This window comes from Garra rufa, chromosome 15 (genome assembly GCF_049309525.1).
Source record: "Garra rufa chromosome 15, GarRuf1.0, whole genome shotgun sequence".
NCBI classification, from domain to species: Eukaryota; Metazoa; Chordata; class Actinopteri; order Cypriniformes; family Cyprinidae; genus Garra; species Garra rufa.
Window position 1 is genome coordinate 14,793,682 of NC_133375.1, and position 27,349 is coordinate 14,821,030.

The 27,349-nt window shown below is 36.2% G+C and overlaps 1 protein-coding gene across 1 annotated transcript in view; it reads right to left on the minus strand.

Annotated features, from left to right (window-relative positions):
- Nucleotides 1-27,349, minus strand: part of nadka (NAD kinase a) — a 120,673-nt gene that overhangs the window by 43,392 nt on the left and 49,932 nt on the right. The window contains exons 4-5 of the mRNA XM_073819021.1: nt 25,593-25,722; nt 13,436-13,538 (exon numbers count right to left, since the gene is read on the minus strand). Coding sequence (XP_073675122.1) covers nt 13,436-13,538; nt 25,593-25,722 — 233 coding nt within the window. The remainder of the gene's footprint in view (nt 1-13,435; nt 13,539-25,592; nt 25,723-27,349) is intronic.

Consider the following 27,349-nt stretch of genomic DNA (forward strand, 5'->3'; position numbering starts at 1 on the left):
AAGGATAATGTGACTGGAGAAATTATGCTTAAAATTCAGCTCTATAATCACAGAAATAAATTAATTTTTATATTTATATATTAAAATAGCAAACAGTTTTTTTACATTTTAAAAATATTGGTAACACTTTATAATAACGTTCAGTTGTAAGTCTTTTATAAGTGATTAGTTAATGATGAAATAATAATTTACAAAACATTCACAAATGATTATTTAAGTGATATGCTAACAATTTGTGTATGTTTTGTTAATTCATTTACAAGACATTTACAAATTAATTTACAAGTAATTAGTTAATGATGAACTACTTATTTACAAAACATGACTCTGTGTTTATAAATTATGAATAAGTGATATGTTCATTTTATTGTAAGTACTATGCTAATGATTTACCCATCTGTAAATTATCTGAAAAATGGCATATCATGAAATAATCAAACAGATCCTTAGTAAATGGTTAAAAATTACTAGTTAACCCCTTAACTGTCACTCCCATTTTTTTAGTTTATCCAAACTTAAATTGTAATTCATGAACACTTTGGATCTAAGGTAGGTCTCTTTTTAAAGAAAACAATCAGCAGATTACTGCAGAAGCAGAATAAAAAAAAAAAAAGTATTAACAAATTACAGAAGTTTAAATTTACTGTAAAGAGAATACACTGTACAATTTTTATTATATTTTATATAAAAAACATATTGTACATAACAGGTTTTATCCTAAATTTGATATCAGTTTGAAGTCTTACATCTAAATAAGTTATTCCAAATTTGAAGTTGATATGAAAAAAATTGAGGTTCCTGTAAAAGTTTGTTTAGGGCGTTATAAAATACTAAATAACCTTATATAATTCATACACTACATGGTGCATAGTGCATTAGTGCATAAGTACACAGTGAATAAGTGCAGAGTATATAGTGCGTCATTTGGGGCGCAGCTCATGTTTGCCAGAGAAGACATTTTTACCTTCACCAGTCAGCCCTTACATTGCAGTACACACTTCAAAGTATTCAAAAGCTGTTGATGAATAAATAATGAATAAATCATTTACAAATCTTTTTGCATCCCCTAATCTAAAGTGTAAACTACTCATCAGTTGTAAATGTTTTACAAACCTGCCGGTTCCAGGCTGTGTGGGCATCAGGTGGGTATACACACTGGGTGAAAGACCTTTGAAAAATGAGTAAAACATTTACAACTGATGAATTGTTTACACTTTAGATTAGGGGATGCAGAAAGATTTGTAAATGATTTATTCATGATGCGATCTTCGGTGAAGGATAAACATTTAAATGATTGATATTTTAATTATTTTTAAGTGACAAATAATATATTAACTAGTAACGTATTAGCCACTTACTAAGGATCTGTTTGATTATTTCATGATATGCTATTTCTTTTAAGATAAATTACGACAGATTTGTAAATTGTTAGCCTATTACTTAATCATTTGTGAACGTATAATCATGTTTTGTAAATTATTAGTTCATCATTATCTAATCACTTGTAAATGATTTATAACTTAATCTACAAAACATAAAAATACTAACATATCACTTATTAATCACTTATGAATGCATAGCGATGTTTTGTAAATGATTAGTTCACCATTAACGAATTACTTGTAAATAACTTGTAAATGAATTAGCAAAATATACACAAATTGTTAGCATATCACTTATTAAACATTTATGAATGTTTTGCAAATCATTATTTTATCATTAACTAACCACTTATAAATGACTTACAACTGAACGTTATTATAAAGTGTTACCAAAATATTTCACATTTTTACAGTTTTTTGCTGCACTTTGGCTCAAATAAATGGCTTTATATACATTTACTCACGGATTCACATTCTGATAACCCAAAATCGCCACTTGCCATTGTGTTGCATATACTGCATCAGTTAACGAAGTGAAGTTGAAGCAGGTGCTTGCTCAACAAAATGTCTGTGCAGCCTTGCTGCACGTATCGACACGCGCCCGTGAGTAAACAGATAACTTACATATAGCTTTTTTTTTTACCCTGCAGTAAACATTAAAATAATAATAATAATAGAAAAAAAACTGATAGTATTAATCGGTTAAAATTCTTACTGTATGTGTGTGTATATATATGTGTGTGTATATATATATAATATATATATATATATATATATATATATATATATTTTTTTTTTTTTTTTTTTTTTAAGTCAACATTTATGTGATAAAAGTCGAGTTGACTAGTAGCTTATGACGTCATTATTGGACAGATTCGCCTAAACCTTAAGCTGAGACTTGAACACACTATGCATATATATATATATATATATATATATATATATATATATATATATATATATATATATTTTTTTTTTTTTTTTTTTTAAGTCAATATTTATGTGATAAAAGTCGAGTTGACTAGTAGCTTATGACGTCATTATTGGACAGATTCGCCTAAACCTTAAGCTGAGACTTGAACACACTATGCACAGCTATGGCATATGACACCGCGCTGCTTACATGGCTATTGCTCCTATGGTCTTCATCTCTCCGGATGTGGAGCATCTCTCCTATCTAGAAATATGGCACATAGTCTTAGCGTTTGCACTTGACTAACTGGGGCCCAGGTCAGGAAGCAGACAGACTGGCTAAACCGACCGTCTGCTAGCCGCCACACGTCACAGAAATCAGTTAATTCTCAGCACATAGAGACCCTTTCACCTAGATATCACACTATAGAGACTGTGTCTGTTCCCCGAGCAAGAAAATAAAAAAAAAACGCCTGAATCAAATCAAGACTAACAATTTAATTGATGTTCAATAAATAAAAAATATATATAATACAGAGAAACAATTGATAAAGCTTGGCTTATTGAAAATCAGGTCCCTTTCTACGAAAGCACTTTTTGTAAATGATATGATCACTGATCATAAGCTAGATGTGCTCTGTTTGACAGAAACCTGGCTAAAACCAGACGATTACATTATTTTAAACGAGTCCACCCCCCAAGATTACTGTTACAAACATGAACCACGTCTAAAAGGTAAAGGGGGAGGTGTTTCTACTATTTATAACAATATTCTCAATGTCTCTCAGAGAAAGGGCTTCAAATATAACTCGTTTGAAGTAATGGTGCTTCATATAGCATTATCCAGAGAAACAAGTGCTAATGATAAAACCGCCGTGTCATTTGTACTAGCTACTGTTTACAGGCCACCAGGGCACCATACAGACTTTATTAAAGAATTTGCTGATTTTCTATCCGAGTTGGTGTTGGCTGCAGATAAAGTCTTAATAGTGGGTGATTTTAACATGTTGATAATTAAAAAGATGCATTAGGAACAGCATTTATAGATATTTTGAACTCGATTGGGGTTAGACAACACGTGTCAGGTCCTACTCATTGCCGAAATCGTACTCTAGATTTAATACTGTCACATGGAATTGATGTTAATGGTGTTGAAATTCTGCAGCAAAGCGATGATATCTCAGATCATTATCTAGTCTCTTGTATACTCCAGATAGCTAAAACTGTAAATTCAACTCCTTGTTACAAGAACGGTAGAACCATCACTTCTACTACAAAAGACTGCTTTGTAAGTAATCTTCCTGAATTATCTGAATTCCTCAGCATATCCAATAGCTCAGAAAAACTTGATGATGTAATAGAAACTATGGAATCTCTATTTTCTAGCACTTTAGATACAGTTGCTCCAGTGCGCTTAAAAAAGATTAAGAAAAACAGGGTAACACCGTGGTATAACGATCACACTCGTGCCCTAAAGAGAAAAGCACGAAAAATGGAACGCAGCTGGAGGAAAACAAAACTAGAGGTTTTTCGTACTGCTTGGCCTGAATGCAACTTATCTTATAGAAAAGCATTAAAAACTGCCAGATCGGATTACTTTTCGTCTCTATTAGAGGAAAACAAACATAACCCTAGGTATTTGTTCAATACTGTGGTTAAATTAACGAAAAAAATAGGAGAAACAGGTGCAGACATTTCCCAACAGCACAGCAGTAATGACTTTATGAAGTACTATACCTCCAAGATAGAAACTATTAGAGATAAAATTGTAACCATACAGCCGCCCGCTACAGTATCGCATCAGATAATGCGTTGTAGATCTCCTGAGGAACAATTCTACTCATTCTCTATTACAGGAGAGGAAGAATTGTATAAAATTGTTAAATCATCTAAAGCTACAACATGCATGTTAGACCCTATTCCATCTAAGCTACTAAAGGAGGTACTTCCAGAAGTCATAGATCCTCTTCTGAATATTATTAATTCGTCACTATCATTAGGATATGTCCCCAAAACCTTCAAACTGGCTGTTATTAAGCCACTCATTAAAAAACCACAACTTGACCCCACTGAATTAATTAACTACAGACCAATTTCAAATCTCCCTTTTCTGTCAAAGATACTAGAAAAGGTAGCATCCTCACAATTATGCTCCTTCTTAGAGAAAAATGGTATCTATGAGGATTTCCAGTCAGGTTTTAGACCATATCATAGTACTGAGACGGCTCTTATTAGAGTTACAAATGACCTGCTATTGTCAACCGATCGTGGTTGCATCTCCCTATTAGTGCTACTGGATCTTAGTGCTGCGTTTGATACTATTGACCACAACATTCTTTTAAATAGACTTGAAAATTATGTAGGCATTAATGGTAGTGCACTGGCTTGGTTCGAATCGTACTTATCAGACCGTCAACAGTTTGTGGCAATAAATGAAGAGGTATCATTTAAATCGCAAGTGCAGTATGGAGTACCTCAAGGCTCATTACTAGGGCCATTACTTTTTACGCTTTACATGTTACCCTTGGGAGATATCATCAGGAAACATGGTGTTGGCTTTCATTGTTACGCTGATGATACTCAGCTCTATATTTCTTCGCAGCCTGGCAAAACATATCAATTCGAAAAACTAACAGAATGCATAGCTGATATTAAAAACTGGATGGTGAATAACTTCTTACTGTTAAATCCTAAAAAAAACAGAGGTGTTAATTATTGGACCTAAAACCTCCACAAGTAATGACCTAAAACACAGTCTAATACTAGATGGCTGCTCTGTAAATTCGTCGTCATCAGTTAGGAACCTAGGCGTCCTATTTGATAGCAATCTCTCCTTTGAAAGCCACATTTCTAGCATTTGCAAAACCGAATTTTCCATCTTAAAAATATCGAAATTACGACTTATGCTATCAATGTCAAATGCTGAAACATTAATTCATGCGTTCATGACCTCAAGGGTAGATTATTGTAATGCTTTATTGGGTGGTTGTTCTGCACGCTTAATAAACAAACTCCAGCTGGTCCAAAATGCAGCAGCTAGAGTTCTTACTAGAACTAGAAAGTATGACCATATTAGCCCGGTTCTGTCAGCACTGCATTGGCTCCCTATAAAACATCGTATAGATTTTAAAATCTTGCTAATTGCTTATAAAGCCCTCAATGGTTTAGCTCCTCAGTACTTGAGCGAGCTTCTATCACATTATAGTCCCTCGCGTCCGCTGCATTCTCAAAATTCTGGCAATTTGATAATACCTAGAATATCAAAATCAACTGCCGGTGGCAGATCATTTTCTTATCTAGCGCCTAAACTCTGGAACAATCTACCTAACACTGTTCGGGAGGCAGACACACTCTGTCAGTTTAAATCTAGATTAAAGACACATCTCTTTAACCTGGCTTACACATAAAACATTAACACATTCCTATAATTCAAATCCGTTAAAGGATTATTAGGCTGCATTAATTAGGTCAGCCGGAACCAAAAACACCTCCCATAACATCTGATGCACTTGTTGCATCGTAAAAAGAATGGCATCTACGCTAATATTAGTCGGTTTCATTCTTATTCCGAGGTCACCGTAGCCACCAGACCCAGCCTGTATCCAGATCAGATGGTCACTGCAGTCCCCCAGATCCAGTCCGCACCCAGCTTAGATCATGGATCACCACCTGGAGATGACTTCAATAGCCATGGATGTCAACCAGATGAGCTCCAGAGACGGATCATCACTAAAGACCTCGTCAACCTAGACGGCCATCGGCGCTACACCACAGGAACCTGATGAGTTCTCTACAATCAGACATTGGTACAAACTGTTGGTTTCGTCTGGCCATAGGAGAACTGGTCCCCCGACTGAGCCTGGTTTCTCCCAAGGTTTTTTTCTCCATTTCTGTCACCTGTGGAGTTTTGGTTCCTTGCCGCTGTCGCCTCTGGCTTGCTTAGTTGGGGACACTTTCCAGCGATATCGTATACTATTTGAACTGAACTGGATGATGATATCACTGAATTCATTGATGAACTGCCTTTAACTGAAAATTGATTATTTACAATAATGCGTTACTTACACACTATTGTGCTGTTTAAATACTGTGCAGTTGCTTTGACACAATCTGTATTGTTAAAAGCGCTATATAAATAAAGGTGACTTGACTTGACTTGATTTTAATCAAGTTATTTTGTCTTTGGGTAGTTGTATTTCTCACAGATTTCTGCTCGTTTGCACGCAATCTGCATGTGATGTACAAGCTACTGTCTGTAGCCTATGTGTGTGCGTTACAACGCAGCAGTGCATTAAATTAGAACGGCAATTACAATAAGCTGTTTAAAACGTGTGCGAAGTGCGAATCAGACAATTCAGGCAATTCGATTAGAAGTGTTGAAACACTTCTACAGAACCAAATTCCACATAAGGCCCACAATGACAAGACCCCGTTGTAAATTTGTCGTTTGATACCCTGGCGCCAGCCAGCCTGAAGCAACGCTAACGGACTAAAAGCTTTGAACAACTTGCAACATTAACACAAAAGGACACTTGTCGATAATCCCAAGGAAGGAGATAACCAAGTAAAGGGCAAGTAAGAGACACACATTATGAACATCACATGAGGAAAATCATTAGAGATTTTGGTTGGTTCCCCACTCAGGACAGAGACTGAAATTCCTTCTATACCCTTTTGACCTTTTCGTTCCTCACAGAAGACGTTCTTACATTTACAGTATGGCACAGAAAACTGCCTTTCCATATATAGCCTAAATGGTGCTAAAAGGACTTATGAGCAACTACTCAATTCTATGCATTACTTCCAATCATTTATGTAACCCACAAATTTGTCTATTATGTTTTAATAACTATTGAATAGCTTAAGGGTTTGTATTTGTGTTTGATATGCCTGAGTTTGAAATTGCAATCTTAAAATGTTTCTATAATTAAATTCTTTGTAAAATGTATTATAGTCTTGTTATAGAAATCACGTCTAAATTTGACTCTGCAAAGAGAGGGAAAATTGGGACCATGGAACTGAAAAGGTAACATGCTGATTTATGTTTTGGGGGGGGGGGGGGTCTAGCAGTACCCCGAGTTAGGACAATGTTTTAATTGGTCAAGACACCTGTCACGTATCTGGTCTACCCTGTCATCATGAACTCTTGCACCACACTTCATGGACTTCATTCCCCACAAGCCACTGCACTAATCACTGCATTCACCTGCTCTCACTTTACTGATTACCGCTCACAGCTGCACCTCATCACACTGACTGCATTTAAGCCACTCACACACACAGCCACCTTGCGAAGTCTTATTGTTCCTTCTGGTCTTTATTTCCGAGCGTTTATTCCCGTGTTTGATTTCCTGTGTTTGATTCCTGGACTACTCCCCGTGTTTTGATTCTAGCTGCCAGCCCCGACCTTCTGCCTGTGTTTGACCACGATTTCTGCCTGCCCCTTTGTGTTTGTTTGTTTGTTTGTTTGAATAAATGCTGCGAATGGATCCGAACGTCTCTGACCCTCCCTGTGACAACACCATTTGGGATTTGTCCAAAAGCTGAGTTTAAATACTCAGGACACCATCAAATCGCTCTCTTACTTGCTCACCCTTCCTCGTGCCACTGCGTTTCGACGCTGCTGGCCTGCATGCCAGCTGCTCCTCTAAAGGAAACATGATGAAACCGTTACACTTCTTTTACTTTAATTATTGAGAGTTGATCTAAGTTAACCCTCTCGGTCTGAGGGTGTTTTGGGGCCCTGAATAAGTTTTGACTTGCCCTGACATTTGTGCTTATTTCAGTATCTTAAAAACATATTAATGGCCTAAATCTGATTACATTGTAATCGGCACAAATTGGGTTACAATAATATGTAAGCAGCATGATTGTACATGTTTAAAAAAAAGTCTAAGAAAAAAAAGTCATTTTACTTTTACTTTTACTTTCGAATTCGGCGTCAATTGATTGAATGGACGACAACAAAACAGTACGACTAACTCACTTAGTCTATATTAAACACAGAATTATTAATTTATTAACAAAAATAAAATCACTGTTAAATAACTTACACAAAGTGTATATATATATATATATATATATATATATATATATATATATAAACAGGCCTACTGAAAATCAGCAAACACGGTGGAATAAATAAGAACCGAATGTTCTTCCAATGAGCTTCCAAAATCACCTTTTACATAAACGGCAACAGTCAACAGGCCTTTTTGAAATCCATTTATTCTTATCGGATAAAAAGTTTATGCGCATTTTTAGAATTTATGCGCATTTTCGCGTTTCCAGCCAGAGATTTTTTATGTGATATTCCAAAATGCGCATAAAAATAGGTGGACGGAAATGTGATGCGGTCGTAGCGCCGGCTTCCTTTTGTTTAATGATTGCGCCTGATGCGCCCACGCCCGCTCCGGAGGCGCGGAGATGAAAAAATAATTATTGATTACCAATTTGAATCAGTACATTATAATGAAAAACAATACCTTAAAGTGGTATCTTTAAATTGGTGAACCCCTTTAACCTTTTACAGTCCAAGAATTAAATGAATGCATTCAAACAGTAAGTTCAAAATGGCTCTACAGAAAAAAAAAACCCGGCCGATTTCATGAGAGATTGCGGAGAATCATTCAGCGTTCAGTTCTATTTCAGCAGCAAAAATAATTTCAAAGACAGCTAACCCAAAGCGCATTTCAGAGCAACCAGACGATTCATTGCTGAATAATTTGTTTTGTAATTTGTCTTGAACAAATCAGTTGAGTCAAAGTTTCATTATCCAATGCACAAACATCTGATAAATCAGTCTGAATCGAACAACGAATCGTTGAACAACTCACTCAAACACTTGCCATCACCTACTGGTGTTTTAATTTGGTTTAAAAGTATAATCCCCCCATTATATCTTGTGTAGGCCTATATTAAAAAAAAAAAAAACAATCTCAACAATACTCTCAAAACAATCCTAACATTATTTAATTCAGTTGTTCATATTTCATATTATGTAACAGAATTTATAGATCAAATGTAAGAATTTTAAATGAAACATGAAGTAGTAATGAAGTTAGGGGGAAATATAAATGTAAAAAAAAAAAAAATCCCTTGAATTAAATATAAAAAATATGCAGATTTATGTCACAGCTGATTGAAAACCGATGAGAATATTGCTTCAGAATAAATCTAAATATGCTAACAATTTGTGCATGTTTTGTTAATTCATTTACAAGTTATTTACAAGTAATTAGTTAATGATGAACTAATCATTTACAAAACATCACTATGCATTCATAAATGATTAATAAGTGATATGTTAGTATTTTTACATATGTTTTGTAGATTAAGTTATAAATCATTTACAAGTGATTAGATAATGATGAACTAATAATTTACAAAACATGATTATACGCTCACAAATGATGATTAAGTAATATGCTGACAATTTACAAATCCGTCGTAATTTATCTTAAAAAAATAGGACATCATGAAATAATCAAGCATATCCTTAGTAAGTGGCTAATACGTTACTAGTTAATATATTATTTGTCACATAAAAATAATTAAAATATCAATCATTTACATTTTTATCCTTCACTGAAGATCGCATCATGAATAAATCATTTACAAATCTTTCTGCATCCCCTAATCTAAAGTGTAAAAAATTCATCAGTTGCAAATGTTTTACTCATTTTTCAAAGGTCTTTCACCCAGTGTGTATACCCACCTGATACCCGCACAATCTGGAACTGGCAGGTTTGTAAAACATTTACAACTGATGAGTAGTTTACACTTTAGATTAGGGGATGCAGAAAGTGTTGTAAATGATTTATTCATTATTAATTCATCAACAGGTTTTGAATACTTTGAAGTTCGTACTGCAATATAAGGGCCATTTTTCAGATAATTTACGACAGATGGGTAAATCGTTAGCATAGTACTTAAAAAAAAAAAAGCATAGTACTTACAATAAAATGAACATGTCACTTATTATTAACTAATTACTTGTAAATTAATTTGTAAATGACTTGTTAATGAATTAACAAAACACACAAATTGCTAGCATATCACTAAATAATAATTTGTGAATGTTTTGTAAATGATTATTTCATCATTAACTAATCACTTATAAAAGAATTTACAAATGAATGTTATTATAAAGTGTTACCAAAAGATTTCATATTGAAATGAAATACAAAAGCATCTGCTTTAAAAAATATTTTAGACATTGGAAGGACTTTTGTCTTTTGCAGTTTATCTAAGATGATTTTGAAATCCTTTTTTTTAACATTAGTTTCTAATTTATTTGGTTCCACCATGTCTGCTAATTTTCAGTGTTTTATATTTAAACATTGTGTAAGTTATTTGTTATTTAATATTAGACCTATAGCATGGTGTATTTATTTAGTTAATAAATTAAACATTTTATGTTTAATATTTGGGAGTTAATCGTAGTATTTGTTGATGTCAATTCAAACAATTAAACACCGAACTGTCGCACAGGCACTTACAAGCTATTTAAAAAGCAAATAAAAGTGAGGAAAAGAGGAGAAACTAACAAAACATGAGAACTGCATGTTTCAAAATCAAAACGCAGAGCTAGTGTCTTTATATTAGTGTGTATCTGAAGGAAACTGACTGTCTTCAGGAAATTTTCTATTTAATTTTATTTTGCCTGTAATGCCTGATAAAGCACAGTGAGTGCAGTGCTGCTTAGTGTACTGTCTTTAACAGGGAAACCGTTATTTTTGCACTCTAAAAGCAGCACATAGTGGAAAAAAAATGATTTTGCATTTTCATTCTGACAAACGCAAAAAATCAAATGATGGTTTTACGCAGCAAACACAGAGTTGCAAATGCAAACCAGTGTACAGTCGTGGCCAAAAGTTTTGAGAATTACATAAATATTGGACATTGGAAAAGTTGCTGCTTAAGTTTTTATAATAGCAATTTGCATATACTCCAGAAAGTTATGAAGAGTGATCGGATGAATTGCATAGTCCTTCTTTGCCATGAAAATTAACTTAATCCCGAAAAAAACTTTCCACTGCATTTTATTGCTGTCATTAAAGGACCTGCTGAGATCATTTCAGTAATCGTCTTGTTAACTCAGGTGAGAATGTTGACGAGCACAAGGCTTGAGATCATTATGTCAGGCTGATTGGGTTAGAATGGCAGACTTGACATGTTAAAAGGAGGGTGATGCTTGAAATCATTGTTCTTCCATTGTTAACCATGGTGACCTGCAAAGAAACGCGTGCAGCCATCATTGCGTTGAATAAAAATGGCTTCACAGGCAAGGATATTGTGGCTACTAAGATTGCACCTAAATCAACAATTTATAGGATCATCAAAAACTACAAGGAAAGAGGTTCAATTCTTGTTAAGAAGGCTTCAGGGCGTCAAGAAAGTCCAGCAAGTGCAGAGCTTGCTCAGGAATGGCAGCAGGCAGGTGTGAGCGCATCTGCACGCACTGTGAGGCCAAGACTTTTGGAAGATGGCCTGGTGTCAAGAAGGGCAGCAAAGAAGCCACTTCTGTCCAAAAAAAAAACCATCAGGGACAGATTGATCTTCTGCAAAAAGTATGGCGAATGGACTGCTGAGGACTGGGGCAAAGTCATATTCTCCGATGAAGCCTCTTTCCGATTGTTTGGGGCATCTGGAAAAAGGCTTGTCCGGAGAAGAAAAGGTGAGCGCTACCATCAGTCCTGTGTCATGCCAACAGTAAAGCATCCTGAGACCATTCATGTGTGGGGTTGCTTCTCATCCAAGGGAGTGGGCTCACTCACATTTTTGCCCCAAAACACAGCCATGAATAAAGAATGGTACCAAAACACCTTCCAACAGCAACTTCTTCCAACAATCCAACAACAGTTTGGTGAAGAACAATGCATTTTCCAGCATGATTGAGCACCTTGCAATAAGGCAAAAGTGATAACTTAGTGGCTCGGGGACCAAAACGTTGTGTCCATGGCCTGGAAACTCCCCAGATCTTAATCCCATTGAGAACTTGTGGTCAATCCTCAAGAGGCGGGTGGACAAACAAAAACCCACTAATTCTGACAAACTCCAAGAAGTGATTATGAAAGAATGGGTTGCTATCAGTCAGGATTTTGGCCCAGAAGTTGACTGAGAGCATGCCCAGTCGAATTGCAGAGGTCCTGAAAAAGAAGGGCCAACACTGCAAATACTGACTCTTTGCATAAATGTCATGTAATTGTTGATAAAAGCCTTTGAAACGTATGATGTGCTTGTAATTATCTTTCAGTACATCACAGAAACAACTGAAACAAAGAGCTAAAAGCAGTTTAGCAGCAAACTTTTTAAAAAAAAATATTTGTGCCATTCTCAAAACTTTTGGCCACGACTATATATATCCCACGGGGAAAGCCCTGCCACACATACAGTGCAAGTCTGTGGGAAACACTAAGATACTGATAGGATTCACTAAAGACGTGCATTGAAGAATTAGTGCCAAAAAAGCATGGACAGTGTTATTTTTGCACCTGACCTTATTGAATATGCATTTGTAGGAGTTTTCCTTTCAGCTGCAAAATTTTTGGGAGAAGAGAATTAAACGAACCATGCAACGTGCATCAAATTACTGGTATTTCCACCATTATTTATCACTTTAAAAAGAGGTTCTAATTTGCGCTGTTCTTGGTAGATTATGTTGGTCATTATGGAAATTATCTGGCTGCGTCTGTGTTCTTTAATGTGCGCAGTCAGTAAATCACATGCAGAATGTTCCACTCCCATCGGCACTTTTATGGAATTCTTCTCTAATGCTAATCCGCCCTGTTTAGTAAATCTGGCCCTTGGTTAGGTTACATGTAGAGGGGAAATTCTGAGTATGGGTTAATATTCTCACCATCAATACACCACTCCATCTGATGCATAGCATTGTACTTGGTGATGTGATACTTGCATGAAGCTGCTCAACCATGGAAAACCCATGCAGTAAAAGTTTTGAACTGCATGGCTAGGCACTAGGTCTACACACCTGTGGCAATGGGTCTGATTATAACCTCAATTTAAAAGCTAAGAGGTGTGTCCCAATACTTTTGTCCATATAGTGTACTTGTAGTACCAATTAGCAACAATATATGTCTGTGCATGTTGAAGCATGCACTCTTTAGATAATGCCTCACCTTCTCTAAAAGTGCAAAAGTTGTTTATGGAGACAAAGCTCTCATTAGCAATGGCTGGATCTTCAATGACTTTTCTCTCCACATAGACGATCATGTTTTTTTGCTGAAAGCCATTTAAAGCAGAAAACAAAAACAATGTCAACAAAGAGCAAATATGAACCGATATCACTAAACTGTGGTTTTAAATTAAAGAACACTTTAATTAAAGCATTTTCAAAGAAAGCTTGTTAATGCAATTAGTGACACACCAAAGACTTAATACAGTATGCATAACCCTAAACCACAAATCTCATACTCATAAATTTAAATTTGTGTTCTTCAAAAAAGATACAGATGTGGCCTTCAAGAATGTTCTTAAATTCATCAAGTGTGGACACACTGCACCGTGCAGGCATGCTTCTTAGAATTAAAGGTGTGGAGGTAAACACAGTCACATGTGGTCTTTTTCAAAAAATTAGCATATTGTGATAAAGTTCATTATTTTCTGTAATGTACTGATAAACATTAGACTTTCATATATTTTAGATTCATTACACACAACTGAAGTAGTTCAAGCCTTTTATTGTTTTAATATTGATGATTTTGGCATACAGCTCATGAAAACCCAAAATTCCTATCTCAAAAAATTAGCATATTTCATCCGACCAATAAAAGAAAAGTGTTTTTAATACAAAAAAAGTCAACCTTCAAATAATTATGTTCAGTTATGCACTCAATACTTGGTCGGGAATCCTTTTGCAGAAATAACTGCTTCAATGCGGCGTGGCATGGAGGCAATCAGCCTGTGGCACTGCTGAGGTGTTATGGAGGCCCAGGATGCTTCGATAGTGGCCTTAAGCTCATCCAGAGTGTTGGGTCTTGCGTCTCTCAACTATCTCTTCACAATATCCCACAGATTCTCTATGGGGTTCAGGTCAGGAGAGTTGGCAGGCCAATTGAGCACAGTAAAACCATGGTCAGTAAACCATTTACCAGTGGTTTTGGCACTGTGAGCAGGTGCCAGGTCGTGCTGAAAAATGAAATCTTCATCTCCATAAAGCTTTTCAGCAGATGGAAGCATGAAGTGCTCCAAAATCTCCTGATAGCTAGCTGCATTGACCCTGCCCTTGATAAAACACAGTGGACCAACACCAGCAGCTGACATGGCACCCCAGACCATCACTGACTGTGGGTACTTGACACTGGACTTCAGGCATTTTGGCATTTCCCTCTCCCCAGTCTTCCTCCAGGCACCTTGATTTCTGAATGACATGCAAAATTTGCTTTGGACCACTGAGCAACAGTCCAGTGCTGCTTCTCTGTAGCCCAGGTCAGGCGCTTCTGCCGCTGTTTCTGGTTCAAAAGTGGATTGACCTGGCGCCTGTACACGGTGGCTCTGGATGTTTCTACTCCAGACTCAGTCCACTGCTTCCGCAGGTCCCCCAAGGTCTGGAATCGGTCCTTCTCCACAATCTTCCTCAGGGTCCGGTCACCTCTTCTCGTTGTGCAGCGTTTTCTGCCACACTTTTTCCTTCCCACAGACTTCCCACTGAGGTGCCTTGATACAGCACTCTGGGAACAGCCTATTCGTTCAGAAATTTCTTTCTGTGTCTTACCCTCTTGCTTGAGGGTGTCAATGATGGCCTTCTGGACAGCAGTCAGGTCGGCAGTCTTACCCATGATTGCGGTTTTGGGTAATGAACCAGGCTGGGAGTTTTTAAAAGCCTCAGGAATCTTTTGCAGGTGTTTAGAGTTAATTAGTTGATTCAGATGATTAGGTTAATAGCTCGTTTAGAGAACCTTTTCATGATATGCTCATTTTTTGAGATAGGAATTTTGGGTTTTCATGAGCTGTATGCCAAAATCATCAATATTAAAACAATAAAAGGCTTGAACTACTTCAGTTGTGTGTAATGAATCTAAAATATATGAAAGTCTAATGTTTATCAGTACATTACAGAAAATAATGAACCTCATCACAATATGCAAATTTTTTGAAAAGGACCTGTAAATGTGGATACAGCTTGCAATACTCGTTTAAGAATAAGCCATTGTTCAAAACTAGGCTATTTTACATATTTCTTTTATTTGTGTACAACCACAATAAAAAAAAAACGTGTATTTGTAAAAAAATGGAAACAAGATGCTGGGTGCATCACAGAAATTGCCTGAAATTATGCATATAGGCTGCTATTTTGTAATTCTATTTTCTTTCGTTTTGCTAATTTATTATTCATTCAGAAAAATATATTCCACATATGGGCCTAATTTATTTATTATTATATATAGCTTTATTAGGTTTTTCTCTGTGCACAAGCTCTGCGCGTGTGTGACGTTCTGATGTTTATACTGCTTTTTGCTTGTGTACAATTAATAGGGGTGGGAATCTTCAGGCACTTCACGATCCGATCCGATTCCGATTCTGGGAGTCACGATCCGATTCCAAAACGATTCTTGATCTACATTTTTTCCCCAATTATTTCTTCTGCTGTGCAAATACAACTTTACAATTTTAAAAACATGCAGTTTCTATGCTTTTTGTTTATAGTTGGAATCTCTGTAAAAGTAGGTGTGTCAATCTTCACTGGTTTCAAGATTCAATTTAATTTAATTACTGTTTTCATTAACAACTAAATATCACGATGGTCACATTCTCAGTTTTCAATAGTACTGCACATGGCTACATTTTCATATTTGTTTTATATCAAATTTAATTTGGGCCAACTTTACTTTATTTTTTAAATTATGTAAGCAAGGTACTTTTTAAAACAATTACTTATTTAAAATAAGTTTTCTTCAGGTATCCGAAAGTTTACAGACAATAGTTTTTCTTTTTTCCTCAGCATTACTGCCATTTTATTATTACTGATGAGATCATAGAAAGGGAACTTTAACAGGCTGCATTCAAACTAATGCACAGCAGTGGCGAGAGGTGACACTTTTATTTACCAGGTATGCTGAGTGCTAAAACCACCAGTAATACCAAAAATAATATCTTTACATTATTTAGACACCAATAAAATCAGAGACGAAATCATATTTTAATATTTCCTCTTTTTCCTGTTTATTATTATTTTAAAAAAAATATATATCCATTTTATAAAGGCTATTTTTTTCTGTGGACTTTAAACTTTTGAATTGTTGAGAAATTATGAAAATATACATATTATATATAATATACAAAAATACAATACATTTTTGGCAATCAGGATCTGGCAGCAACAGCGCGTTTTTCCGCTTGGGCGAGCGCATCGCGGACAGCTTACCCCGCGAATGAAATCACGCGCACGCCAGCAAAACAGAATGCGCATTCATTCTGAGGAGTCAAAGAAGATGCGGAGAATCTGCTTGCCCAGAAGATTCAAATAAGGGATTCATTTATAAGCATGTTTATATTATTTAACACGTGAACGCATTCTCTCTGACAGCCTGGATATGCAGAGCATTAGCAGCTTACTGTATATGGACGGAACGCCACTGATGCACAGATCTATTTCAATATATCAGATGTTTTGTCCTGCTCTGAAAACATAACTGACTGTATGTACAGTTTCGTTTGAAACTATTCCAAAATGCAAGGGCATTTAACCGCGTCCGCAATCGAGCTTTAGGACGAACAAACACAAAGCGCACATGAGTCTGTCAGTGCAACAGTTTCTTGCGTTCCAGACGGCAGAAATGAACGCATATCTAAAGTAAAACACGGCGGATGGAAGCACACTGTCAAGCAATGCGCACGTGTCTCACAGTGCAGATTCTGTGCGCTGTAGCCAGCCGCGTCTCTAGCGCGCACACGTGCCATATGCAGAAAAAAAAAAGCTCAGAATCGATTCTGAAATATTAGGAATCGATTCAGAATCGTTGAAGAGAGAATCGCGATGCATCGATTTTTTTCTCCCACCCCTAACAATTAACCCCTGAAAACGAATTTAGCTGTTTTAAATGTGTCACAGCCACGTATCAATTCAAAATTAACTGTAATTTAACATTATCTTGTTGGTTAGTAATAATTTAACAACGTCGGTTGTTGGTTGGGAAAAATAAAATAACCGAAATTAACATTTCTATTTCCAGTGCAATCTAATAAATTTTCATCAGGAAAAAAAAAGAAAAGAAAATAATATTACAACTGCACCTGCTTATGAATAGCTTTTTGCTATTCGTTTGAACTATACTTTCAGGAAAGATGGAATCATTTAACTATTGTTAACAACGGTATTTGTGACCAACGCCCCCTGGAGCTGTGTTTGGCTACAGAATGTTGTTCCTTGCGCCACCTGGTGGATATTATATGAAGCGCAACAACCTTTTAAAATAATCAGAAAAAGCCCCTGCAGGTCCATCCGTGATCACGCGTGCCGAATTGAAGGCTGCCGCGTGAAAATAGACGCATTTTTAATGGCCAGACCTGTAACAACTTGTTTACCACATTGTTTATTCTTTCAAGCAGACATTTATTTATAAAAAAATACATTTAGATTAATCTTTATTAATCTTTATTATAGGGCTACTAAAGTGACTCAGTCAAGAGCAAGGAGAGATTTTCTGTCTTTCTTTTGTTGCTTGCTTAAATCAATGCCACAGACAGCAACTAAATTACGCTGTGGTACCTTTAAAACTGAACGCACGGATTCAATGAACTGATACACATCTGATAGTCTCCCAGTTGTTTACGTTCACCTAAGATGTAACCGATTGTGTTTATGTGAATACTCATAAACACGGATAAATCAACATAATTTTTTGTGTATTTCTCCATTCGTGAGACACGAAAGAGTAACTTACTCGCGTGTTGTGTGACAGGCCGAATTAAGTTCTCTTTTGTGTCGTCAAATTTATCCATGTCTGCTCTTCTCTTACTCCCAGATATTGACAATTTTTAATGTTTTATGAGACATGAGGCAGAGGTATGCCAGCTTACCTTTACAATCTATCTCACAGGATAGATCAATATGATACAGTTCATATACACTATATTGCCAAAAGTATTCGTTCACCCATCCAAATAATCGGAATCAAATGTTCCAATCACTTCCATGGCCACAGGTGTATAAAATCAAGCACCTATGCAGACTCTTTTTACAAACATTTGTGAAAAAATGGGTCGCTCTCAGGAGCTCAGTGAATTTCAGCGTGGAACTGTGAAAGGATGCCACCAGTGCAACAAGTCCAGCTGTGAAATTTCCTCGCTCCTAAATATTCCACAGTCAACAGTCAGCTGTATTATAAGAACGTGAAAGCATTTGGGAACGACAGCAACTCAGCCGAGTTGTCTGGAGTGACGAATAGCACTATTCCATCTGGCAATCTGATGGATGAGTCTGGGTTTGGTGGTTGCCAGGAGAACAGTACTTGTCTGACTGCATTGTGCCAAGTGAAAAGATTGGTGGAGAAGGGATTATGGTGTGGGGTTGTTTTTTCAGGAGCTGGGCTTGGCCCCTTAGTTCCAGTCAAATGAACTCTGAATGCTTCAGTATACCAAGACATTTTGGACATTTCCATCCTCTCAACTTTGTAGGAACAGTTTGGAGCTGGCCCCTTCCTCTTCCAACATGACTGTGCACCAGTGCACAATGCAAGGTTCATAAAGACATGGATGACAGAGTCTGGTGTGGATGAACTTCACTGGCCTGCACAGAGTCCCGACAGAACACCTTTGGGATGAATTAGAGCGGAGACCTAGGCCTTCTCGTCCAACATCAGTGTGTGACCTCACACATGCACTTCTGGATAAATGGTAAAAAATTCCCATAAACACACTTCTAAACCTTGTTGACAGCCTTCCCAGATAAGCTGAATGAAATGAATGAATGAATGATGCATTTGTATAGCGCTTTCATGTGTATTTCCGTACACCCAAAGCGCTTTACAATCATATGGGGGATCTCTCCTCAACCACCACCAGTGTGCAGCATCCACTTGGATGATGCGTCGGCAGCCACAGTACAACGGCGCCGTTGCGCTCACCACACACCAGCTACAGGTGGAGAGGAGAGAGTAATATAGCCAATTTAATGGAAGGGGATTATTAGGAGGCCATGATTGACTAGGGCCAGTGGAGGGAATTTGGCCAGGACACCGGGGTTACACCCCTACTCTTTACGAGAAGTGCCATGGGATTTTTTGTGACCACAGAGAGTCAGGACCTCGGTTTAACGTCTCATCCGAAGGACGGTGCTTTTTACAGTATAGTGTCCCCATCACTATACTGGGGCATTAGGACCCACATAGACCACAGGGTGAGCACCCCCTGCTGGCCTCACTAACACCTCTTCCAACAGCAACCTAGTTTTCCCAGGAGGTCTCCCATCCAGGTACTGACCAGGCTCAGCCCTGCTTAGCTTCAGTGAGCAACCGATCTTGGGCTGCAGGGTGATATGGCAGCTGAAGCTGTTATAGCTGCAAAGGGTGGACCGACGTCATATTGAACCCTATGGATTAGGAATGGGATGCCACTTAAGTTCATATGCGAGTCAAGGCAGGTAAGCGAATATTTTTGGCAACATAGTGTATGTACGCATCTAACATCCTTTACGAGCAGCAGATTTGTTGTAAATAATTATCTTCTGAAATTGTCCCTCCTTAACCTTTTCGTCTCATTTTTATTCATTGGCGAAAATGTCAATAGATTTTTGTCTCGTTTTTGCCTGTGAAAAATGTCGTTGATGAAAATTATGATGAAAATGATTCGTCAACAAAATTAACACTGGTTTCTACACCTTGAATCCACCTGTGGTAAATTAAATTTATTGCACATGATTTGAAAAGGCACACACCTCCCTATAAAAAAATAAGCCATGAGGTCAAAGGAACTGCTTGTAGAGCTCAGAGACAGGACTGTATTGAGGCACAGATTAAGAGAAGTCTTCAGAAAAATTCTGCTGCACTGAAGTTCCCAAGAGCACCGTGGCTTTCATAATTCTTAAATAGAAGAAGTTTGGCACAACCAGGACTCTTGCAAGAGCTGGTTACCTACCCAAACTGAGCAATTGATGGAGAAGGGCCTTGTCTAGACTGGTGATAAAGAAGCTGATGGTCACTCTAGTTAAGCTCCATGATCATATACAGATCTGGCAATTAAAAATGTGTCTATTTTCATGCGGCAGCCTGCAATTCGGCACGCGTGATCACGGATCCCCCTGCGGGCGCTTTTTCAGATTTTTAAAAAACATTGTTGTGCTTCATATAATATCCACCAGGTGGCGCAAGGAACAACATTCTGTAGCCAAACACCATGGCCAGCTCTAGGGGGCGTTGGTCACAAATATCATTATTAACAATAGTTCAATGATTCCTCTTGCCTGAAAGTAGGGGAGCGCGGGGCACAACCTAACACTTTTTGAATTTCACGGTTTATGTAAATCCACTTGGGGTGCAGAGTACAACTTTTATCCACATTATTTTCATACTTGTCTAGTACAAATATATCAATTTGTTTCATATTTACAGTGTACACGTTTTTGTTATTTACCTCAAAAGAAAGGAAGTGAAACGTGACAACATGCCCCGTATGACAGCTTAAAATGTTATCTGATCGAATGAAAAAAATATACACAACAAAATAAAGGAAAAAATAAAAAATAATCTAATTTTGGAGTTTCACAATGGACACATCGCAACAATGCTTTGAACGGCCCTGATTGCAACACACAGCTGTACAGTAGTTCAAAACAATGTGGACAAATAGATAAAACATATTTAGACATTCAGAAAAACACTCCCCTCCCTCCACACACAACTCTCATAGAACACGACACACATAAAACAGCCAAAATGCTTTACATTACTTGAAATAATAACTTCTGAACATTAAACATTGATTGTCAGCCTTTATTCACCTGTTTCTTGAGGTGTCTTATCAATATCCTTAGAAGTAAATAGTGTAAACTGCACCGCTAATGTCACAGAATAGAATAGTTTAATAACAGCAGGGCGTATTGTAACACAGTGTTACAATGTTCCCCATCTGCGCCACTGGAGTTTAAAACAGGTTAATGTCTTCTGCTGGTTTGCGAACCATTAATAAACTTTCTAAACTGATAAATAACAAATTGGAGATTAAAATAATAGCAGATTTGTCTAATTTTAAATGAATACTAAAAACTGAAATGAAAAGTTTACTTCAGCCAGAAATGTACTTTTACAATGGTAAACATAAATATTCAGCGATATCTTCAAAAGGCTTTTGAATTCTGGCGCTCTTTTTTCTCTGCATAGTGTTGCTATGGCAACTAGTAAACACCGTAAATTTGGTTATGCTAGCATGTGTGGAAATATTTAAACCACGCGTGTTGCAATTAACCACGCGTTAGGTTGTGCCCTGCTCACCCCTATATATAAAAAAAAACTATGTCATTTATGGTCATACAGACAGAAGCTGAACATAAACACGAAGCATGCCGCTTAATATTTGCCTTCCTTTCCGTGAACTTTGGAGCTTATCCCTCATTCCATTTGTTTTCTTTGTTTTGTAATCTTTATATTATTTTCGTGAAATAAATTTTTTCTCTTTTATACCATTTTATTGATTGATTCGTTGTAAAATAATGCTTACATTGTCCTTGAAATAGGCTACAGACAAGCGGAACAGATGCCTACAAGTTCAAAGGCAGATATCGCCTTATTCACACTCACGTGTTGCTGATAAACATGATATAGTTTCAGTTCTGTTCCTTTTATATGAAAATAAATACGATACACAAGACACTCAAAGTGCTTGCTATTTAATTCCATACGAAAGGCGTATTTATCATCCATTTTTTACTTGAATACAAACGTGTATTTTAGATGTTGATAGTAATATGACAACAATCACATATCTCACACATAGAATGCACTGTCATAATGTTTGGGAATATTCACATGGAATTAAACCACCTGATATTAGATCAAAAATAAAACATTTTAGAAGAGAACGCAACATCAAACTGTCCTCAGCCAGTCGTTTCCCATCGTTTCTTTGCAGATTTTGCTCATCTCAAGCATGCGGTGACCTGGAGGGGACACCTTTGGTTGACTTATGTTTGTCGTGGCCACGAGATGTAAACTCGTGGGAACATCATATTATGTCGTGGCATAAACAAACCTGCGTGACCATAGTAACCCAGGATTATCATATTAATATTTTATTTCGAGTTAAGAAATTATTATATTAATTGTTATAGAAATTGATACAATATTAAATAATTATATATGCGAATGATGTCTGTGCGCAATGTAGACAGCATTCACAAGTTTATCATGAATAAATATTACATAAAGTACTTCAAATTAAATAGGCCTACAAGAAACATTTTATGCATCCCAGAGTCTTGTCCATTAACTGACCTTCTTTTTTTCCGTAATATGTATTATTCGTTTATATTTGTTATTTTCACCTTCATTTTGATCTCTTTACAAAACATTCTGAATGTAAATGATACTGTAAAGGTTCTATGACTGGGATTTTTACTGGAATGCAGTTTAAAGGTTAAATTTAACATATATTGTATTTTATTTAGTCTAATTAACAGACAAATCATTAAAGAGTGAATTATTCACGTAGTTTCATTTGTGTATCATCACACAGTGAAATAGGCCTACATTCCTTCTATTAATAGTCTGATAGTCTTTTTTCCGTATTTGTATTAATTTGTATTATTTGTATTAATATTATTATCATTATTATTACTATAACTATTGTTATTATTATTAGCCTATTATTATTGCATATATTTTTATTTTCGTTTATATTCGTTTCCCCCCCTTAATTTTACTCTTTAGAGCTATCTATTTTTTTTATTTATTGTGAATTGCTTAACCTAAATAACTGTCTGTATATATGCTATTTGCCATATATAATTTGCAAATACTGTAAACGACAATGATGCCAATAAAGTTTTGACTTTATGATTGTATTTCTATGCCCGTGTGTCACCATAAACGATTTACAAATGGAACTACGTGAATGATTCATTCGTCAATGAAACACTATATAGGTTATCTATTAATTAGATTAAATAAAATGAATATGTTAAATTCAACCTATAAACTGCATTCCAGTAAAAATCCTAGCCATATAGCATAATCAAAGCTTTAATGGCATGTCAGCATTTATCATTTAAATTCAGAATGTTAAAAGATCAAAATGAAGGGGAAAATGAATAAGACTGTGGGATGCATAAAATGTTTCTTGTAGGGCTATTTAATTAAAGTACTTTATGTAATATTTATTCATGATAAACTTTTGAATGCTGTCTACATTGCGCACAGACAGCATTCGCATATATAGCATCGCCTATATAATTATTTAATATTGTATTAATTTCTATAACGATTGATATAATAATTTCTTATCTCAAAATAAAATATTAATAAACCTATCTCTGGGTTACTATGGTCACGCAGTTTTGTTTATGCATTAAACTCATGGCCATGAGAAATGCATGTTGTTCCCTCAATATAAGAAGTCGTTACCTCGACAAAATGATCTTGTGGCCACGACATAATATGACATTCCCACAAGTTTATATGTAGTGGCCACGACAAACATAAGTGAACCGAAAATGTCCCCTCCAGGTCACCATACAAACGAGTCTTTTAGCTTGCAGCGATGTTTGCTGCCGCTTCAGTTCAGTGCGTTACATGACTGCCCCCTACTGATCATGTCTTTCCTGTGTCTGAGCATTTTCTGGGATCCCTCAGAATACACCGGCGTCACGCGAGACCACTTCCCTTCCCGTGCGCATTTTGAATGGCCAGATCTGTATGCAGATGGGAGAAACCTACAGAGGAACAAACATCACTGCAACAGTCCACCGATCTGGGCTTTAAGCTGGTGTTGCCAAACTCAATCTTTTCCTCAGTGAAGGCACATGAAAACACACTTAGAATTTACAAAACAGCACCTAAAGGACCCTCAGACTCTGGAAATCTCTGAAAAGATTCTCTGGTCAGATGAATTTCAGTTCTAAGAATCATGTTTGAAGGAATCCAGCTCTGCTCATGGCAGAAAATCCTGCAATCAAGGTGTGCAAAGCTTGTTTGCATACCAAAAAAGGACTTAAGGCTGTAATTGCTGCCAAAGGTGGTTAAACTAATACTGAGTAAAGGGTCTGAATACTTATGTAAATGTAATTAAAAAAAAAAAAATCTTTATAATAAATTTACAGACATTTCTAAAATTCTGTTTTCACTTTGTCATTATGAGGTACGGAGTGTAGATTAATGAGAAAAAAATGAATTCAAACAATTGTATTATCAGGCTGCAACATAATTTTTGATATAATCTGATTATTTATTCTGTGCACCTGTGTTTCTCCAATTACCGCATGTATTTAAGTTCCAGTCTGTGTATTCCTCCAGTGTCAGGTCTACATATTGTGTATGTGTATAATCTCCCCTCCCTGGTGTTATTAAAGACTGTTTTGCTTATCTACATCTCCATCATTCCTTCCGACATCATATCATGACAATAATTGGATTTAAAAAGGTCTTCTAAATTGGGAGTAATATTAATTTCCAAATACCTAAATTCAGAAAGTGCTGGATGAGTACTCTGCGATTTTAATCCCGTCTGAATCTGTCAAGTCTGTGTTTTTCTTACACAACCTCTGTAATAATTCCAGAGCAAATTACCTACTTTTTTCGGCAAACTCGGTCATCCTCTGAGAAACTAAATCCCATCCAAATGCAAATGTCTGTGATTGCAGACAATATTTTCTTTACAATGCGTTTCTTTGTGTGTTCTGGCCAACGTGAACTTCCTCTTGCTACTGTGCGCATTTTCAATGTTGCCTCCCGGTAAAGAAATAAAAAATAAAATAAAATCAAGAGCGAGATTGTGAACTGTTAAGATTAACTACTGTAATATCAGTGTCAAGTAAGATTACTCACCTTTTTTCTTCACTCAATTACATAATGTTTTAATTACATATGTACTTTTGTACAGTATACAAACATAATGAACTTAATATAGTTTGCAAACATTTAACATGCTCTGATGTTTGTTGAAATTCAGTTCTGAGGTTTAGAGATTTGCTGTCCAGCAGATCATCATCTTCAGTGCATGACATGACCTGTGCCAGAGCAAGCCTTGTGGTCCTTACCTTTGAATCCTTTTACTTTTGAAACACATTCTTGATAGCCACATCTGCATTTTTTATTTTATTTTTTTGATTGTGTAATATTTTGTTCTCACCTGTGTCAGAAAAATGCAGAGTTCTTTAAAAGGTTGTAGCAGATTGGCGTCTCTGATTTTCTTTATAATAAGGACACTTTTGGGTGGTTTGTTCCATGTCAACCTCTGACTGGCTGGATCTTGAATATGCCTGAATACACAGATATAAAAAAAAACACTTTTGTCTATATAGCATGGTTTTACTAAACATTTGAGTTTATTTGGTGACAAAAGAATAAGCTCTTATTTTGTTTTGCATGGCAATTAAGAGGTCAATTAAGAAATAAAGTTTCCCTGATATTTTGACATTTAAGAGTTCATTGTACTATAAAACACATAAATTTAGCATACACTGGTCTATTAAAGCTGAAAACTTCCTCAGCTCTTACTCAAACCAAGCTGCCAAAATGACTACTCTTCCTTGTCTTTATAATATAATAATTGCACCAGCACAAGCTTGCCTGCACAGCAACAGATCAATACTTACTTCGTCATCACCATGTTAGTGTGGTGATAATGACAGGCAGAAGAAAAAATGAAACAAATTTACCATTCTAGCAGATTTAAAGGAATTAGGAAAGTAACAATATTTTGAACTACTAAGCAAAAATGTTAGAATATTATTTGTTCTGTACATGTCACTTAGCCCTGAGACATACTTTAGTGCATCCAGGACAGGTTTAACAGGCCAGGGATTGTCATGCTGTATAGCTGAGCTGGGATGCCATATCATGATATCATGTGGGAAAAGGATCTATCATCCCATTACTATAGAAAAGATTCTCTGGTCTGATGAATCTCAGTTCTAAGAATCATGTTTGAAGGAATCCAGCTCTGCTCATGTTAGGAAATCCCGCAATATAGGTGTGCAAAGCTTGTTGCATACCAAAAAGGACTTCAGGCTGTAATTGCTGCCAAAAGGTGCTTCAACTAAGTACTGAGTAAAGGGTCTGAATACTTATGTAAATGTGCTAAATTTAGTTTTTTTTTTCTTTATAATAAATTTAAAGACATTTCTAAAATTCTGTTTTCACTTTGTCATTATGAGGTACATAGAATGTAGATTAATGAGAAAAAAATGAATTTAAACAATTGTATTATCAGGCTGCAACATAAAATTCAATAAAGTGAAGGGGGTCTGAATACTAAATACTGGCCGATATGTCAGGAATATGGACCTGTGGTGTTGTGTTTTCGCCCTGTTTATGTTCATGTGTCCCCTTATCTGGTCATTTTCCTGTCCTCGTTTAGTCTGATTATTTATTACTATTTATTCTGTGTACCTGTGTTTCTCCAATTACCCCATGTATTTAACCCTTTAGGCGCCAGGGTTTTTTTGGAAAAATGCTGGATTTTGACATCAAGATTACAAAAGCTTGTGGCTTGAAAGGGCTTAAAGATAGAGATCTGTAAATTAGAAAAATGTTGGGCATGACCAAAAGTTTATGTGGGGTGTAAATATACTAATCTAATTTGCATATTATGACATCATCATGGGGGCAGCATTATTGAATTTCATAATATTCAGGGAATAGTAGACATTGAATTTTCTTTTTATCCTTATTCCAAATTATCAGAAAAGAGAAAACCAACAATAAAACAGGAAAAATTACTCAATTGTTACTATATTACTATACTATATAGTAAAACGCATGTGAACAGTAGCCTAATGTTTGATTAGTTCATCAGTAATATTCGGGAAATAAAAGATATTGAATGGATGTTAGAACTTATTTGCAAATTTGTTGTCTTTTATCCTCATTCCAAATGATCAGAAA